The sequence below is a fragment of the Protopterus annectens genome, chromosome 6.part0 (genome assembly GCF_019279795.1).
Source record: "Protopterus annectens isolate FY-2018-M chromosome 6.part0, PAN1.0, whole genome shotgun sequence".
Lineage (NCBI taxonomy): Eukaryota > Metazoa > Chordata > Ceratodontiformes > Protopteridae > Protopterus > Protopterus annectens.
This window is the reverse complement of record NC_056737.1, coordinates 938,323,818-938,341,235: the sequence shown is the minus strand read 5'-3', so window position 1 is coordinate 938,341,235 and position 17,418 is coordinate 938,323,818. Positions and strand designations below refer to the sequence as shown.

The 17,418-nt window shown below is 41.9% G+C and overlaps 1 protein-coding gene across 1 annotated transcript in view; it reads right to left on the bottom strand.

The window, feature by feature from the left end:
- The window catches only part of PPP4R4 (protein phosphatase 4 regulatory subunit 4), a 2,733,238-nt gene that overhangs the window by 1,014,245 nt on the left and 1,701,575 nt on the right, over window positions 1–17,418 (bottom strand). Inside the window, exon 12 of the mRNA XM_044073596.1 lies at window positions 14,775–14,852. Coding sequence (XP_043929531.1) covers window positions 14,775–14,852 — 78 coding nt within the window. The remainder of the gene's footprint in view (window positions 1–14,774; window positions 14,853–17,418) is intronic.

Genomic DNA, 17,418 nt, shown 5'->3' with positions numbered 1-17,418 from the left:
ACACTAACCTGGACAGAGGAAGCCTGGTTATTTGTGTGGTGGTGTCCAGATGGCAACTTATGAGCTCTAGGATATGAACCAGCTCCTGTTTGAACTTCTGAAAATTTACTGTAGCTCCTAAGGTAGAGCACAAATGAAATAAGGAATCTCTGGAGTGAACTAGACTATCTTGTGGTGGCCGTTATGAGCCAGTCATCCAAGTACAGGAGCACCAAGGACCCATGCAACCTGAGACAGGCTGCTACCACTGCCATGTATTTGGGAAGATCTGCAAGACTATGATGAGACCAAAGGACCAAACCAATTTCAGATACCACTGTATCGTATTCATGTGGAGTCTTGCCAGGGCTGTCATGAGAATCACAGATGCCATGAGATCCAAAATCCTGAGATATTCCCTTGCAGTGACTGAAGTCTGAGTGAAAACCTTATAAACAGATCTAAATAAAGACATATTTTTTTTTTCTTGTGGAAGAAAAGGTATTTGAATTGAGGTGGCCAGTTGACAAAGTCCTGTGTGAGGGAGGCAAGAAAGACTTTTGAATGTTCTCTTGGAATCCCAGGTTGTGCAAGAGATCTCTCACCTAAGAGAGCGATTCCTGACATTTTGAAAAACACTATGCTCTACAAAGATAAGCAAGTCATCTAAATACGGAAAAAAATGTGGATACACGCTAGCCTGCAATTAGCTATTACTGGAGCTAGACACTTTGTGAATACTCTTGGTGCAGTAGACAGTGCAAAAGGTAAGGCAGAGAACTGATAATGTGATCCACACACACAAAACATTAAGACACGCATAAAGTCTGGATGAATAGGAATGTGATAAGCTTCTTTTAAGTCTAGTGTTGCCAGAAAACTTGAAAGAGGGAAAAGGGGTAACAGGTTGTGAAGTGACAATTTAGAATTTGGGCACTATCACAAACAAGTTTAGGAAAGAAAGATCCAGAACTGGTCTCAAAGAGCTTTATTTCTTTGGGACTAGGAACATCCATGAATAAAACCCCTTCCTCACCTGGGAAGGAGGAACTGTTTCTATCACTCCTTGGGACAGCATGTGAAGAACAGGTGGAAACAAAACAGACTGATCTGCATGATTAGAATTTCCTCTCATTGACATCTATAACCCTGATGAATAGGTTCATAGGTGTTTACCAGGCTAACGACCACAAGGGCCTTTTTAAGCCTAGCCATGCATCTCAGATCTCTGACAAGTTCTGATACCCTTAATAAGTGTAAGCATGGGCCTGGGTGATGAACCATTTACAGGTTACCTATGTCCATTAGAGACATAGGTTTTCAGAACCCATTTGCCTGAGACAATCTGTTGCCAAAGAGAAAAATGGAGATTCAGACTTCCTGGAAGAGAAAGAGGGTCAGGGTGGGAGGGGTCACAAGGTCGCATGATCAGTCATTCAGACTTGTTGAAGTGATCTTTGGTATTAGGAGGTTTGAGACTTCTTTTTGGAACCTACTTGCCACTGCATCTTAAATGTCTGTTTACCTGAATTCTGTTGAGGCTGTTTATTCTGCTTATTGCTGAAAATGGATGAGGAGAAAGAAAATCCCTTGGACAATTTGGAAAAGTAGAGCTGAAAAATCTTAAGAGATTCCCTGGATCAACTTGCCTCTTTCATCACACTTTTTGATCACCTCTGCAGCTGAGGAGCCAAACACTAAATCTCTATCTAAGGGACAATTCACAATCTCATTTTTAACATTATCTGGAAGGTTCTAAGAATGCAGCCAAGCAAACCTCCTTAAAACTGTATCAGGAGCCATAGCCCTGGAAGAATTTTCAACAGAATCATATAAACACTACAAACAATGAGTAGTGACCTGTGCAAAAGAAGAAACTAAGTTATTTAAAGCAGATTTTTCTTCACAAGAAGAAACTGTAGATAACATATTCCTCATGTTTTCATAATTTTTCAAAATAAACAATCATATGAGCCTGACAATTTAAAATTCTAAAATTCAGAGTTGCAGAAGTATACACTTTTGTCTCACACCTATCAATAATTTTCCCACCCTTATTAGAAACAGTAGGATTGGAATTAACTAAGTGCTTAGCAGCAAAGGGGTCAACAAAGGCTACATCTACTGGGTCAGGTTTGAGAATACTGTATAAAAAATTTAAAAAAACTGAGGAACTTTATACAGCCTATCTGCCTTTTTGGGACAGCTGTCTATCAGGAAAATTGCAGGCAGTAAAAAACACATCATCTAAAGCAAACAGGACAGGAAGAATGGGTCTTGGTTCTGGAAAATCCTTCAGTAACAACGCATAGTATTTTTTGAGGAACTGAGAGACCTCAGTGTTTTCTCACTTGTAACAATGGAACATTCTAGCAATAGTCTCAGAGAAAGAGAAATCTCCACAGGGACAATCAAAAAGAGTTCTCCTCTGCGTCTGAATCGGATATCCGAGGACAAAACCCTGCTTCAGATTCAGAATCTTGAGTCTCTTCAAGAAAAGAGGCATCCCTCTTTCTTTTACCAGAAACTATTCTAGGAGTAATAGCCTGAATAAAACCCTGAGACAGACCCAGTAAACCACTCTTATCCAAAACAATTTGAGGAGGAGAAGATACATGCTTGGTTTTCTGTTTCTTTTTGACAGGAAAAATGGGTCAACTGTGTTACACAGCCCTTCCACAGTCATATTTCCCCCTTCTAGATTACATGTAAAAGGCAAATGTGAAGTAGAAAAGTAAAGGAGAAAAAAATGGTAGGAAGGAAGAAACCTTTAGTAGGTTCGGTATCTTAACCAACTCGACAAATGTCTTGCAGACTGAATTCAAAGTAGCTTTTGGTCTGGTGGGAAAGAAGTTCTAAGGAATAGGTGCTCTTATGTCACATACGTACACATATGTACCTTATGCTTTGGATGTAGGACATAGATCTGATGTACAGTGCCTGATGTCTGCTGGCCAGATATTCAGCAATCCTCGGCACCATGGAACAGGGATCTGGAAGGAGTAGGACTGTCTACAAGGTGAGCATTTAGGTACTTTCCAAAAGGTATTTAGGTACGACAAATCTAACACTGATCTCCACTATAGCTCTTTTGGGGACCAAAAATATTCTGGTGAAAAATCCTATTTTTTGTGGTGCAAGAACTTATTCTACAACTCCTTCTTGCAACTTCTGAAGTAGTAACAGATACAACAGATGTACTTGGTCTAGCAGGTATGTGTGTGTGTGTTTTGGGGGGGGGGGGATTTTCTGTCCACTGTCAAGTCAAGAGTATCCTCAATTAATTATTTTCAGCACCCACTTGTCAGAGATCATCTGTGGCCATGAAGTTGGGTTGAGTGAAAGAATGGGGGAAGGGAAAAAGACAGGAGGAATGGGGGAAGGGATAGGATGCCCTGAGTGTTGGCATAGTCTTTTCTTTAACAGGGGAATGATATTTTTTAGTAAAGTAGCCCCTTTAATATGGTATGGAAGCATTATCCTCCTGCCATTTCCTCTTGGTACACTGACCTCTTGTTAAACTGGGATTTTAATTTGTTCTTCCCTTTGAAGTTGCACGCCTTCTTAGGGGAGGACCTAGGAATATGAAAAAATCTGGTTATGTAAAGTACAGTTTTGTACCTACCATAAATGTAGATGTTCGAAGATCCACATTGCTGCAGTCCTTACACTTGGGTAGTCCGCTGTCCTCGGTCGGCCCGAATATCAAAGTATAAGGCTGACGTCGGTCAAGGCGCATTTGACTGACATCAGGACGTCAGGGTACAAATGCGCATGACCGACGTCATATCCTCAGTCTTTTCTTGCCCCAGATGTCAGAAGACCCTAAAAATAAAGGTCAAAACCAAAAGACAGCAAACAACCAACCAACCACCCCTGCACTAACTATATGTACAATATATACAATATACACAATATGTACAACCCAACCCACCCAACCACCTCTAACTGCAGAGGGGAAGGAGGGAGGTATTGGACTGCAGCAATGTGGATCTTGAACATCTACATTTATGGTAGGTACAAAACTGTACTATGTTCTTCATCTCACATTGCTGCAGTCCTTACACTTGGGTAGAATCCCAAAGCAGAGGTAAGGGAGGATGGCTAACTACAAGGAAGCAGGAGCTGCCAACATGCCCTGCAAAACAGCAGTGGCAAAACCAGCCCTGGATTTAGAGTAAAGTGGCAGGTGATAATGCCTAGAGAAAGTATGCACTGAACTCCAAGTAGCTGCCTCCAAAATATCCTTGGTTGCCACTCCCTCAAAAAGCTGTTGAAGTGGCAGTAGCCCTAGTGGAATGAGGCCTAATCCCAGCTGGAACCTCCTTGCCATGATGGGAATAACAGAAAGCAATGCAAAACCCAATCCACTTAGAAATAGTTTGTTTTGACACAGGCTTGCCCTGAGAACTCAAAGCAAAAGAAACAAACAACTGCTGAGACTGCCTGAACCCTTTAGTTCTGTCCAAATAATAACGCAACTGCCTGTGTACATCTAAAGTGTGCAAAATCTTTTCCCCTTTATTTTGGGGATTTGCATAAAAAGTAGGCAAATGAATAGTTTGGTTTAAAGCCACACTAGAAACCACCTTAGGCATAAAGGAAGGATTAGTACGTAATGATACCCTATCCTTATGGAAAATCAAGAAAGGCTCAACCGCCATAAGGGCCTGCAATTCAGAAACCCTTCTTGCAGAGGTAATTGCCAACAAAAAAGCAGTCTTCCATGATAAATATTTCAACTCAGAAGTAGCTGCAGGCTCAAAAGGTTGTAGAGTGAGTTTCTCCAACACAAAATTGAGATCCCAAGCAGGAGTAGGAGCTCTTCGTGGGGGCCTTATATTCTTTGCCCCTCTAAGAAATTGCTTGAACAAAGGATGAGAAAACAATGGAGGGACACAATCATAGTGAGCCGAAATTGCTGCAGCATGAACCTTAATAGAAGAGAAAGACAAACCTTTGTCCAGTAACTCAGTAAGATATTGAAGAGCCACACTCAAATTAGGCTCAGAAACATCAAAATCTTTTGCTGCACTCCAAAATAAAAATCTCTTCCATTTATCTGCGTACACTTTCCTTGTACTAGGCCTTCTAGCTTCCAAAATCACATTCAAAACTTGTTGTGGAAGTTGAGACCCTCTATGGTTCAAAACAGAATATGCCAGGCTGTTAGGTGAAGAGAGTGAAGTTTGACATTCAGCAAATGACTGTCCTCCTGTGACAACAGGTGTGGAATCGAAGGCAAAGGCCATGGAGGCTTCCGTACCAGACTTCTCAGTAATGGGTACCAGTGTTGTCGAGGCCAATCTGGAGCTATTAAAATCATCCTTGGCTTGTCCTGTCTGACCTTTAGAAGTACCTTTGGGAGGAGAGGCAGAGGAGGAAAGGCATACACATGAAGATTGCTCCAATTGAAAGAAAGAGCATCCACTTTCCAAGCTGTGGGATGAAACTTTTTGTGCAAAACTTTGGCAGCTGATGGTTTAGTGGAGAAGCGAACAGATCTATGTCTGGAGTTCCCCATGACACTGTCAATTTCTGAAATACATGAGGATCCAATTTCCACTCGTGGGGATCCATAATTGTCTGCTCAACACATCTGCTAAGGAGTTCTGTGCTCCTGGCAGAAACCTTGCCTGAAGATTGAGCTGTAAACTGAGAGAAGTCTCCCACAAAATCATTGCTTGCCTGCATAGAGGATAAGAATGCGTTCCCCTTGCTTGTTGATGTACCACATGACAGTTGTGTTGTCTGTTAGAATCAACACCTGCCCTGGAAGAAGTAAATCCTTGAAAGCTATTAATGCAAACTGGACTGCTAACATCTCCTTCAGGTTGATATGTAGATGTTGTAGTCTGGCAGGCCACTTGTCTTGTATCCACTTTCCATTTAGATGAGCTCCCCAAGCTTTGTCTGAGGCATCTGTCGTTAAAATCTGACTCGCCTCTGGCCGGGTCACAGAGAGTCCCTTGTTTAGGTGACATTCCTGAGCCCACCACAAAATTCCTTTTGAATGCAAGGTATTATTTGAATGACAGTGTCTAGATCCTGGCAGTGCTGTGTCCATACATTTTTGAGATACCATTGCAGCTTCCTCATATGCAGTTTGGCATTGGGAAGCACCAGAATACAAGATGCCATGAACCCTAAGGCTTGAAGGACTGTCCTTGCAGTCAGCCCGGACTGATGAGATAGCTGATGGAAGTAAAGGGATAGACTCTTTTGTTTGTCCGGGGTTAAAAGGCCATCTGGGATGCTGTATTCAGTCTCACACCCAGAAAGCACATGTCCTGAGAGGGTACTAGACTGGACTTTATTTCGTTCACAGAATACCCCAGGCATCTTAGCACTGCTATCACATATTCCAAATGATGAAGAAGCTCTTCCTTCCTTGAGCCAGAATCAGTCAGTCGTCCGAATAAGGATAGATATGTATTCCTTTTAGCCTGAAGAAAGCTATCACTGGAGCCAGAACATTCGTGAATACTCTGGGCAGTAGATAAGCCAAAGGGCAATGCAGAGAACTGATAGTGAGAAGTCCCAGCTCGAAAACGCAGATACTTCCTGCAACTTAGTCTGATAGGAACATGAAGGTAAGCCTCCTTGAGATCCAAAGTTACCATCCAATGATCTTTGCCCAGCAGAGGTAAAAGCTGCTGTAACGTCAACATTTTGAACTTGGGAATGTCCAGATAAGTGTTGAGGGTAGATAAATCCAAAATTGGTCTCCACGTGTTCCCCTTCTTTGGTACTAGGAACAGGCGAGAATAAAATCCTAGGCCCACTTCTGGCATAGGGACCCTGGGATGTATGGCCCCTATTTGGAGTAACAGAGAAACTTGCTTGTGAGCCTCTATTCTTTGTTGAGGAGGAACGTCTGGCATGCCTTTGAAAGGAGGCAAGGTATGGAAATAAAACCTGTAACCGTGGTGTATGATATCCAATACCCATCTGTCTTGGGTAATTAAACTCCAATTTTCTTTGAAAAGTGCCAACCTTCCTCCCAAAGGTGCTGCCAGACGAGAAGGCTCTGGCAGCTGAAAAGGTAGGTCATTGGGTCTGTTTACGAAAGGACTGACCCCTGCCCTCACCGAAGACTGTGCAGGAGAACTCCTGTTCTAGGCCTGAAAGAGCCCTGAGCTCTGCCCCTACCACGTCTAGATCTACCCCTAGACTGGGAATCATAAGAAGGATACGTCCACCCCTTAGTAGGCCAATTTCTACTAAACTTTGGAGGCTGGACCTGCAAAAATCTTTAACAGTCTGCATAGACTTAGCCTTGTCTTCCATTTTCTTTAAAACTGCCTCAACAGGAGGACCAAACAACACGTCAGATTGTAAAGGAGCATCTAAAATCCTTGTTTTAACATGTTCAGACAAATTTTGATCCCTTAGCCAGGCGTGCCTGCGAAGAACTGACCCAGTGGCAGCCACCCTAGACGAGGCCTGTACAGCATCAAAACCACATTGCAAAGAATGCTTACCCACCTGTTCAGAAACATGCACTAAATCTTGCAACTCTTTACAATCAATACCTACTGCCAGAGCATCAACCTTAGACTTTAATTGTGAAAGGAGATAGTTCTGGTATTTCAACATGTGAAACTGGCAATTCAAAGCCCTCATAGCAAGAGTGGAAGAAGTATAAACTTTCTTTCCCCATCTATCCAAGGCCCTAGCCTCTTTGTCTGCAGGAACCGGATTCTTAACAAACAGAAGCCTTAACACCCTTAGGCCCCTGACTAACAGTTTCTGGGTCAGCCCTAGGACTCGTAAAAAGATACTTATGAGCTTCAGGCACCCTGTAATACCTATCCGGCTTAACAGGAGCAGGAGGCAAAGAATCAGGATTAAGAGAAGCCTCTGTAAAAACATCTTCTACTACATCCAAAACAGGAGGTATAGCCAAAGGCCTATGCTGGGGTAAAAACAAAAATTCCCTAAGCCTTTTCCTGGAATCAGAGAAGTCCTGACCTTCCCACTTGAAATGCTCCCTCATGGAATGAAGAGTTTCTGAAAAAGAAAAATCCTCAGGAGGAGAAGCAGAAGGAGTAGAATCATCCACATCAGAATCAGAATAAGGAGAGTACTCCTGCAAGTCTTCAGTCAAGACTCTGAAACATCTGAAGCCTGCTCAAAACCCCCCAGCTCAGGCTCCAACCTAGGTCTCTTATCAGGAGGGGGCATAGAACCCCTAATTAAAGTAATCAAATCTTCAGCCATTTTAAGCATATGCTTCTTGGGCACAGTACCTGAAGAGCTAGGGGTAACACCAACTGAAGCCAAACCTGGCCTGCCCCTGGGAGAAGCCTTTGAAACAGAAGGAGAGGGCCTAGCCACCCTAGGAAGGGAGGGGAGTATAGTAACCTGAGAAGCCCCCTCAGCCTGACTTGCCTCCTGAGAGGCCACATCTTGCAATAATAAGGTCTCACCCTGGGAACACAAAGAAACCTCCGGCGGAGCCACCGGCTCCACCGACACCTCTAAAGAACCGGCGTCCGGTACAGACGGTTCCTCTAGCCTAGGCTTAACTGCCTTGTCCTTGCGCTTCTTCGAAGAAGCGGGCGTCGGAGCATCCGACGGCATTTTATAATTACACCGCTTCCCAAAGACTAACCTTGCACAATCCAACCTTCTCTTTATAGTGCGTTTATTAAATCTAGCACAAGAGCGACAGCCAACAACGTCGTGCTCAGACCCTAAGCAAGGAATACACAAAGTATGATAATCTCTATGCGGTATCTGTTTCCCACAAGAAATGCAATTATTGACTTTTTCTGACATCCGGTAAATCACTGAGGCAAGAAAAACTAAAATATTCCCCAACGGGTACTTAGCCAACTTTGAACTCGGTCTGAAACTTCGAAATCGAAAAATCTCAGAACGCCAACCGGCACTTGCAATGCTGCTTCTGCATCGGACCATGCGGCAAAAAAGACTGAGGATATGACGTCGGTCATGCGCATTTGTACCCTGACGTCCTGATGTCAGTCAAATGCGCCTTGACCGACGTCAGCCTTATACTTTGATATTCGGGCCGACCGAGGACAGCGGACTACCCAAGTGTAAGGACTGCAGCAATGTGAGATGAAGAACATCCAAGCATATCTTCTCAATACAACAGAAGTGTATGCATTTCTAGAAATTGTGTTCACATCTTCCAATACACTCCTCAAAGCACGTTTCAAAACTAAGTCACACTACAAAGACTCTCATCCATATAACACTTCTGTTCAACACACAAAGATACAGCAAAGTCATCTAAACTGTAAGCAAGTTGCAAAACAGATTTCCACATGAAGTCCTGATAATATAAAATTGTAATAACTAAATTAATAGACTGAGCCATCTTTGCTTTCTCTGAGATTCTTACCACTTGCCATTTTTTTTATCCAGCAATGCAGGGTTAGAAGAGGCCAAGGCTGTCTTGTTAGAGTTGGCAGATGGAGAAACTGGCTGGGTCAGCTGACAAAGGAGCAGAGACAGCTACAAGATAAGAGTACACCTTTTATTTCCTCATAGCCTTTTTAGGAAATGGTTCACTAGCCAAAGCAGTTTTACATACAGTTTTATAGACATCTTCTAAAGCTGGTAACAAAGGAGGAAGAGCCAAAACATTTGAAATCTCATCCTCAGTCTTTCTTTCTTCTGTCCCTAGCTGGTGGCCAGCCCCTTAGTCAGTACACCGCTGTGGGTGCCTCTGGATTCCAGACTTCCTTCATGACGTCTTTCCATGCTGTTTGGTCCATGGCAATGTTTCTGGCCTTCTGTAGGTAGAGGCACTGGCTTTTCAGGTCCTTTTCAACCTGTTTACCCCACTCCTTCTTTGGTGCAGATTTGTGGACTCTCCAGTTTGCAGACAGCTCTCTCCATAATAGTCTGTATGGCAAGAGGCAGATGTCCATCCTGCACACGTGTCTAAACCAGTACAGCCACCTGTTCTGGATCTGTTCACTGATCACTGGCTGATGATCACATTTGGTCGAGATGCTCTCGTTTGTAATGTGGTCACAAAGCGAGATTCCCAAGATTTGAAGCAGGCATCACATTTGGAAAACCTCAAGCTTGTTCAGGTCTGGCTTGAGGAGGATTCACACTTCCGATTCATAAAGAAGAATTGGCAAGATCAGTGCCCTGAAAAGGTGAATCTTGGTGGTGATAGAGATGTTTGTCCTCTTTCATAGATACCACTTGAGCGAGGCAAATGCTGCAGTGGCTTGTTCAATCTTGCTATGAACTTCATCTGTTGATGCCACATTCTTATCCTGGACCAGCAAACCCAGATACTTGAATTCTTGCATTTGTTCGATCTGAACTCCCTCGAGGTGAATGGTAGCTTGTAACACATTGGTTGCCATCACTTTGGTCCTGTCCGAGTTTATCCATAGGCCATACGATTGGGCGATGTGGGTGATGTCACAGAGAGTATCTGTTGCCTCGGCATCACTGTATGCGAAAAATGACACTGTCATCAGCAAACATCAGATCAGTCACATAATGGGCTTCATCATACTGGACTCTGCTCATGCCCTCAAATACTCTCCTCATGATGGCATCCATCACTATGTTGAAAGGCAGTGGAGAAACCACACCCCCTTGACGGAATCCAGTCTGGATGGTAAGCTCTTCAGACAGTTCATTCCAAATGCGCACCTGGGTGGATAAACCATTATGCAATGTTTGAAGGAATCTGATTACTTTCTTTGGCATGCGCTCAGTCTCCAATGTCATCCAGAGGGCAAACCAGTGGATACAGTCAAATTTGGACTTGAATTCAATAAATACAATAACTGTACATTGTCCACACTGGATTCTTTCTTCAACTAGCCTATGAATGGTGAAGATTTGAGTGTAGCATTCTGTTAGATCTGAATCCAGCCTATTATTCCCTGCTGGTTTGCTCACAGTGTTTCTGCAGCCTGGATTGCATGAACTTCATAAAGACTTTGCCGATGATGGACAGCAGGGTGATGCAGCAGTAGTTTTTGCATTCCCTACTATCCCCCTTCTTGTGGATGGGTAATATGAAGGCCTTCTTCCATGTAGATGGTATCTGTTCCATAACCCATAGCAGCTCGATCAGTGCATAAAGTTGATGGAGTAGGAAATCGCCTCTAGCCTTGACTGCTTGAGCAGCGACCTGATCTACTCCTAGTACCTTGCCATTTCTCACTGTTCTGATAACTGATTTCATATCTTCAACTGTTGGCTTTGCATCAGTGATTAGGGCCTCAGGGAGACTGATAGCTGGTGGATTGGTCCATGAAGTCAGTCATGGTTGTAAAGCTCTTGAAATAATTCCCTCCTGCATTTCAGGCATTCACAAGGTAAGTGCACGAATGTCCCCTTCACTTTTTGATGTTGTCACTGGTGAATTTGGTCTTCCCACTCAATCGTTTGAGGGTGCTGTACAGGGTGTGGTACATGTGCCTGGATGCCACCCCCTCATGGTCAGCTGCCACATGGCTCCAATATGCTTCCCTTTCTGCTTTCAACCACTGGCAAACTTCTTGAATGAGCTGCTGGTATCGTTTGAAGTTGACAGCTTTGCCTGCTTTCACTCGGCTATGAGATCCAGGCACTCATCAGATATCCATGACTGCATTCGGTGAAGGATGGTTGGGCATAGCAATTTGGCACATTCCATGATGGAGTTTGATATTTATTTTTCTGCCTCATTCACGTCCTCCATTTGGGCTAATGCTGTGAACTGGTTTGACAGTGTGATCTAGAATTCCTGTTTGCAGGTGGGGACCATCAGTTGCTTCCAGTCCAGCTTGGCTGGCAGAGATGAGCTGTGCTTTGCATTTTGCAAGCATGGATAAGGAAATGATCTGAGCTACCGTCAAGTCCTCACGGATATCCTTCAGCAAAGATCGGAAGCAACAGTTGACCAGGATGTAGTCTAATATGGCCGTGTCCTCACCAGATGGCTTCCGCCATGTGAGCTGGTGTTTGCGGGGATGCTGGAAATGGCCGTTTCCCACAATGAGATTGTTCTCATCCTTAATAAGATAATAAACTCTGCCAATCTCTGGCATAGCTCCAGATTGTATCCTGTTAAATGCATCTCTAAATCTAGCTAGCATCTGTCAAAAGGTGAACACTTGTTTGTTTTTTTAAACCTGTTCACCTTATGAAGAACCAGACTGGATGGACTTAAAGTGTTTATTATTGTCTGCATCAGGGTACCCATCAAAATCGGGTCTATATTATATGTCCGAAAGTTTTAAACATAGACTCTCATATGACTGACACCATATGAGTGATGTTTAAAACATAGTACATATAATAAAAAATTTAAAAAAGAAAAACAACTTACCTAAACGCTCCGGGCAGGGGAGCAAGCCCCCCTGCGCCCCCCACATCCCTCCGCTACTTAAATATTCCAACTCCGAGATCGCACTACATTGAGGTAAAGGGAAAATATTCCCTATGGTGATTTCCGTTTACGCTTGCGACATTTCACATTTCCGACCATTTAGTGCAGCCCAAATGGTATTTGCTGGTAATATAGACCCTCAAAAGCAGTATTGCTACACTGATGAGAAGATAGCCCCAAAGTCATTCTGAATAGGATCACAGCCTTTGAGATTAGCTCTCTGTAATTTAGCTCTCTGTAATACACACTTAGCTAAGAAAATCACATCAGCCCTATGCACAGTAATAACCTAATTGCCTGTCATGTGGTGAAGTTTCTGTTTCCTCTTACTATGAACTACACTGGAGGACAAAATATCTGGGAACAGAGTATTATGTCTGTCAAGGAGTCTCTCAACGCAGACCTCTCTTGCACCCAAAGGTAAAGGAACAGCCCAGCAGACTTTGTCTGAACTCCCGAACCATAGAGGGTTGGGGACTCACACCAGGGGATGATGCAGAAAATGGTAAGTGGTCTGTAGGCCGGCTTAAGGCAACCACCGATTCACAAACTGTAAGCTGAGGCATGTTTTAGTTGATGTTTTTCTTCTTAGGTGCAACTGGATTCAACAACAACACACAAAGTCACAACACCAAGTAAAATTCACTTGTTCAAACAGTGAAAAAAATCAAATATATGCCCTTAAATCAAATAGAAACCTTTTAAAGCAGCATAAATAAGCACTTACTTAGAGTCTCTTCTCAGAAATGAAATACATCTTCACAGAAAATGCAAATAATATGCAGTAAAATTAAGATTTAACAATAAAAAAAAGCTACATCATTACTAAATCTAAAGTAAATATCAATAAAATGAAGAAAAGTGCACTGTTTCCTGACATGATTTCAAAATTAAGAACATAAACAACAGAAACAGGAAGTCTCTTGGTACCCTGCTCTACAAGAACAAGGCAGTCCCTAACGTTCAACTAACACCACAGAACTTCAGTTTTCCAAATTCCAAGGTAAGTCATAAACTCTTTAGAAAAGCCCCATAACTGCAGAAAAGAAGAATTAAGCATACAAACACAAAGGTAAGCTAGAATTCCTACATGAATTAGCAGCAGTAGTAAATAGTCAAGAGACACACACACGTCTGTGTGTGTGTGTGTGTGTGTGTGTGTGTATATATATATATATATATATATATATATATATATATATATATATATACACACACACACACACACACATACATATACATGTGTGTGTGTTAAAACAAAAATAAATCAAAAGCATATAATAATAAAGAGAAATGGAAGTTCTCAAATGGATCTTATCTAAGTCTGAAATCTGTACTCCACCAATGCAGTCTACTGACGAGGTTCAACAATGCGAGTCCAACAGCTAGCTCTAAAAGACTGAACAACTGACTTTCTGTAACAGGGGAGGGGCTTAACCAATCCCTTACACAGAGAGTCAGAGGAGCATATTCTGTGTGCTGGAAAGCTGCTAGTCTGGGTTTGTGCAGGTACTGGACTCATATGCCACTGAGACAGTATGAATGATGAGCATCACATTTTTATCCAGCTCTGTGGGAACCGTCACTAGAGTACCTTGAGCCTGCCTGCATCTCTATTAGAACTGGTGTCATTATTTTTTTCTTTGTCCATTGTCATACAAGAGATGTCCTTTTTTCTTTAGTTTGTGAAGTCTTGTGGTGTGTAACCCCTAGAGACTATATTGGCCCCATACATTGGGGTTCTGAGGGAAGTGGAGTCTTGGATAATTTAAGATATGGGGAAGAAAGGAGATATTGGGAAGGGAGAAGGCTGGAACATTAGCAGCTGCTCTATGCTGGATGAAGTAAAATCGTGATTTAACAATACCCCACCACCACCTTCCACTATCTTCATGCTGCCATTTCCACTTCTGACAATGTTTCTTACAGCTATATTGAGGAAAAAGGACAAAATATAGATCTTCAGAGGGCTACATATCTGCTCAGTCTTTAGTCTCAGGCCTAGATTATACTACTATTGGATAGTTTCTTCTTGCACCAAACTAAACATTCACCAGTGTGGTGACAATGAACTGAATATGGCATGGGCAGAAATACTTTCTTAGTAGGTACTTGAGAACTTCCAAGCTGAAGATAATATCAGGGGGAAGAGCGTTCACTTTGAAAGTCTGGATGTCAAATCTCAGCCTACAACAGATTTCCCCAATACGATGACTGCAACAGTCACCCATATGCAGAAGATATAAATCTGTGTGTATGTGCATGTGTGTGTGTGCGTGTGCATTCAAACATGCTCAGTCTATTAAATATACCACACTAAAATAAAACATACTATTAAAATAATGTGCACATAATACACATCTCTAAAAATCAAAGCATTTAAATGAGCTACAAACTGATAAATATTACTCACCTCTATGGCTTCATCTTGTAATAGTGCAATCAGCTCCTTGTTTATCAGATGAACACTGGAGCCCAGAAGCTTAGAGACCTATGAGGAAAAAAAATATAGCAACTAGGCCAAAGGGAAGTTGTTTATAAATTACAAGTTTAAATATGTACTATAGTTTTTGGGACACAGCTACTATTCACAATAAAGGCCAAGTGAACCATAAATAAAATGTAAATTCGGCACATATTGTCACAAGGTGAAGATAATATTAGTGGTGGGGGAGGCTGTTCAGCTCAGTCTTAAAAAATCTCCTATTTTCCCTTCCCAACAAAGTCTGTGTTACAATATAAAACAAGTCTTAAAAAAATGGGAAAAAAAAAAAAAACAAGGTTGCAAGCGATGAGACATCACCAGGAGTGGGTATTATGGATGCGACTGCAAATCCAAGGATCAATTATTGATATTAGGTCAAATAATCCAGGTGTACAGATATTTCAGTATGACCAAAATCAACTTTTGCTTTGCTAACTTAAAATAAATAAATGAACTGAAACTGAGTTTTGCAGTTTCAAGTCACAGTTTGACCAAATGCAGCAGACTATAGACAGTGAGGCAAAATAGCGAAAGCAAGAAGTTTTTTCTTAGCCCCATTGTTAGTATATATACAGATGCAGGAATTTACAGGGTGCAGCACCCCCCCCCCACACATTATGGGTGTAAGGGGGTTTGCACCCTGCACAATACATTGTTTAATATGTTTGATTAAAGTCTGACAAGTTAACTGCCATTATTAATAAAAGTACAGTTGCATAAGGGAGTCAGAAGGGGGATTCTGAACTCTGAACCACTGCTAGAGAGGTTAGTGCAGGACATAGAACCCCATATGCCAATGAGGCAGTGTGAAGTTTGAACATCTACTGTTACAGGTAAATAGGTTTTCATCATTCACACTGCCTCAGTGACATATCAGTAGATTCCCAAAGCTTACCCTACCTGGGAGAAGGAAAGATAAGAATCCAGGAGCCCCTGGAGAATGGTCTCTGCAACGCCTGTTCTGCAAACTGAGAAAGAATTCAGTTTTGAGTGCTTTGTACGGGTATGAACAGAGGACTAGGTTGCTGCTTCTAGAATCTACTTCTTTCCACTATGTCACCAAAGAAGATATGGTTCTGGCTGAATGTGCCTTAACCTTGAATAGAATACATTTATCATGGTGGAAGTAACAAAAAACAATTGAAGAGACAACCGATGAGCAATCATTTGATTTGAGGCAGGTTGCCCCTTCTTAGCCCCAGAATGGGAAATAAACAGTTGTACAGCTTTCCTGAATGGCTTAGTTCTGTCAAGGTAGTACCTGAGCTGCCTGTACACATCCAGTGCATGCAGAATCTTCTCTCCCTTGCTTTTAAGTTCCGGGAAGAAAACTGGGAGACTGATGGCTAGATTCAGCATAAACTCAAAAACAACTTTTAGTATGAAAGAAGGACTAATACATAAATAACTGTTCTTCTATAAAATCAGATGAGGTTGGCCCACTATGCTAGCTAGTAGCTCAGGCAAATACTCACCTTGCAGATATCAGAGCAATAAGCAAAACATTTTCCAACTGATGAACCTCAAATCAGCCTGAAAGACAAGACTCAAAAGGAGATAAGGGCAATTTTTAATAACATACTTGAGATCTCAGGAAGGATGAATTTGCTTTCAAAGAGATCTCACATGCAATGCTCCCTTTCATAAAGCATCTAACCACAAAAAGAGATGAAAGAGAGGGATTCATGGGATGATAAACAAAAGAAACAAGAGGTCTAGTGTTCAACTGAGCTCTCTATTGAAAATGTCGGCACTCAAAATGTCGAGTGCTGACCAGCCGAAAAGAAAAGACCAAAAACACAGGAGAAGAGCGAATCTCGAAAATCGATCTTTTGCAGGGAAGGCAAGCCCTCCCTGCACCCCCACACTCACCAAACTTATATATACCAACTCCAAGACTTCCATACCTTGGAGAAATGGGAATATTCTAAGAAATGGCATAAATGGCATGTCAGACTTAGTATATGTAAGTCCCATTTTTTGGTCATTCAGTCTCCACTTTTTAGAACTCAGTCTAATGAGTCCTGACATTTAAAACAGTTACTGCTCAACTAACAACTCAGAATCTTTAGTTTCCCATTACAAGTCATAGAACACTTTAGAAAAGCCCCACAACTGCTAAAAAGTGATATTAAGCATACAAACAACACAAAAGTAAGTTAGAATTCATAAAGGAATTAACAGCAGTTATAAACAGCATCAATATTAAAATAAAAAGTAACACACACACAGACATTGTGTGTGTGTGTGTGTGTGTGTGTGTGTGTGTGTGTATATATATATATATATATATATATATATATATATATATATATATACATACACACATATGAAATATAGACATATATAAATACGTACACACACACACACACACACACTTCCCTTAGTGGCTCCCACAATGTGATGAATCCATCTGGTACAGGCTTGTTGATACAGGAGAGATGAAGTTAACAATAGCCAAAAAGGTGAGTGCAATTAGTTTCTTAAGCAGGAGACCCAGTCCTCTATTTGAGCTAGGTTACTGAATCTTAAAAGAACAGATGGGCTATAGTTACTCAAATAAGGATTCTAA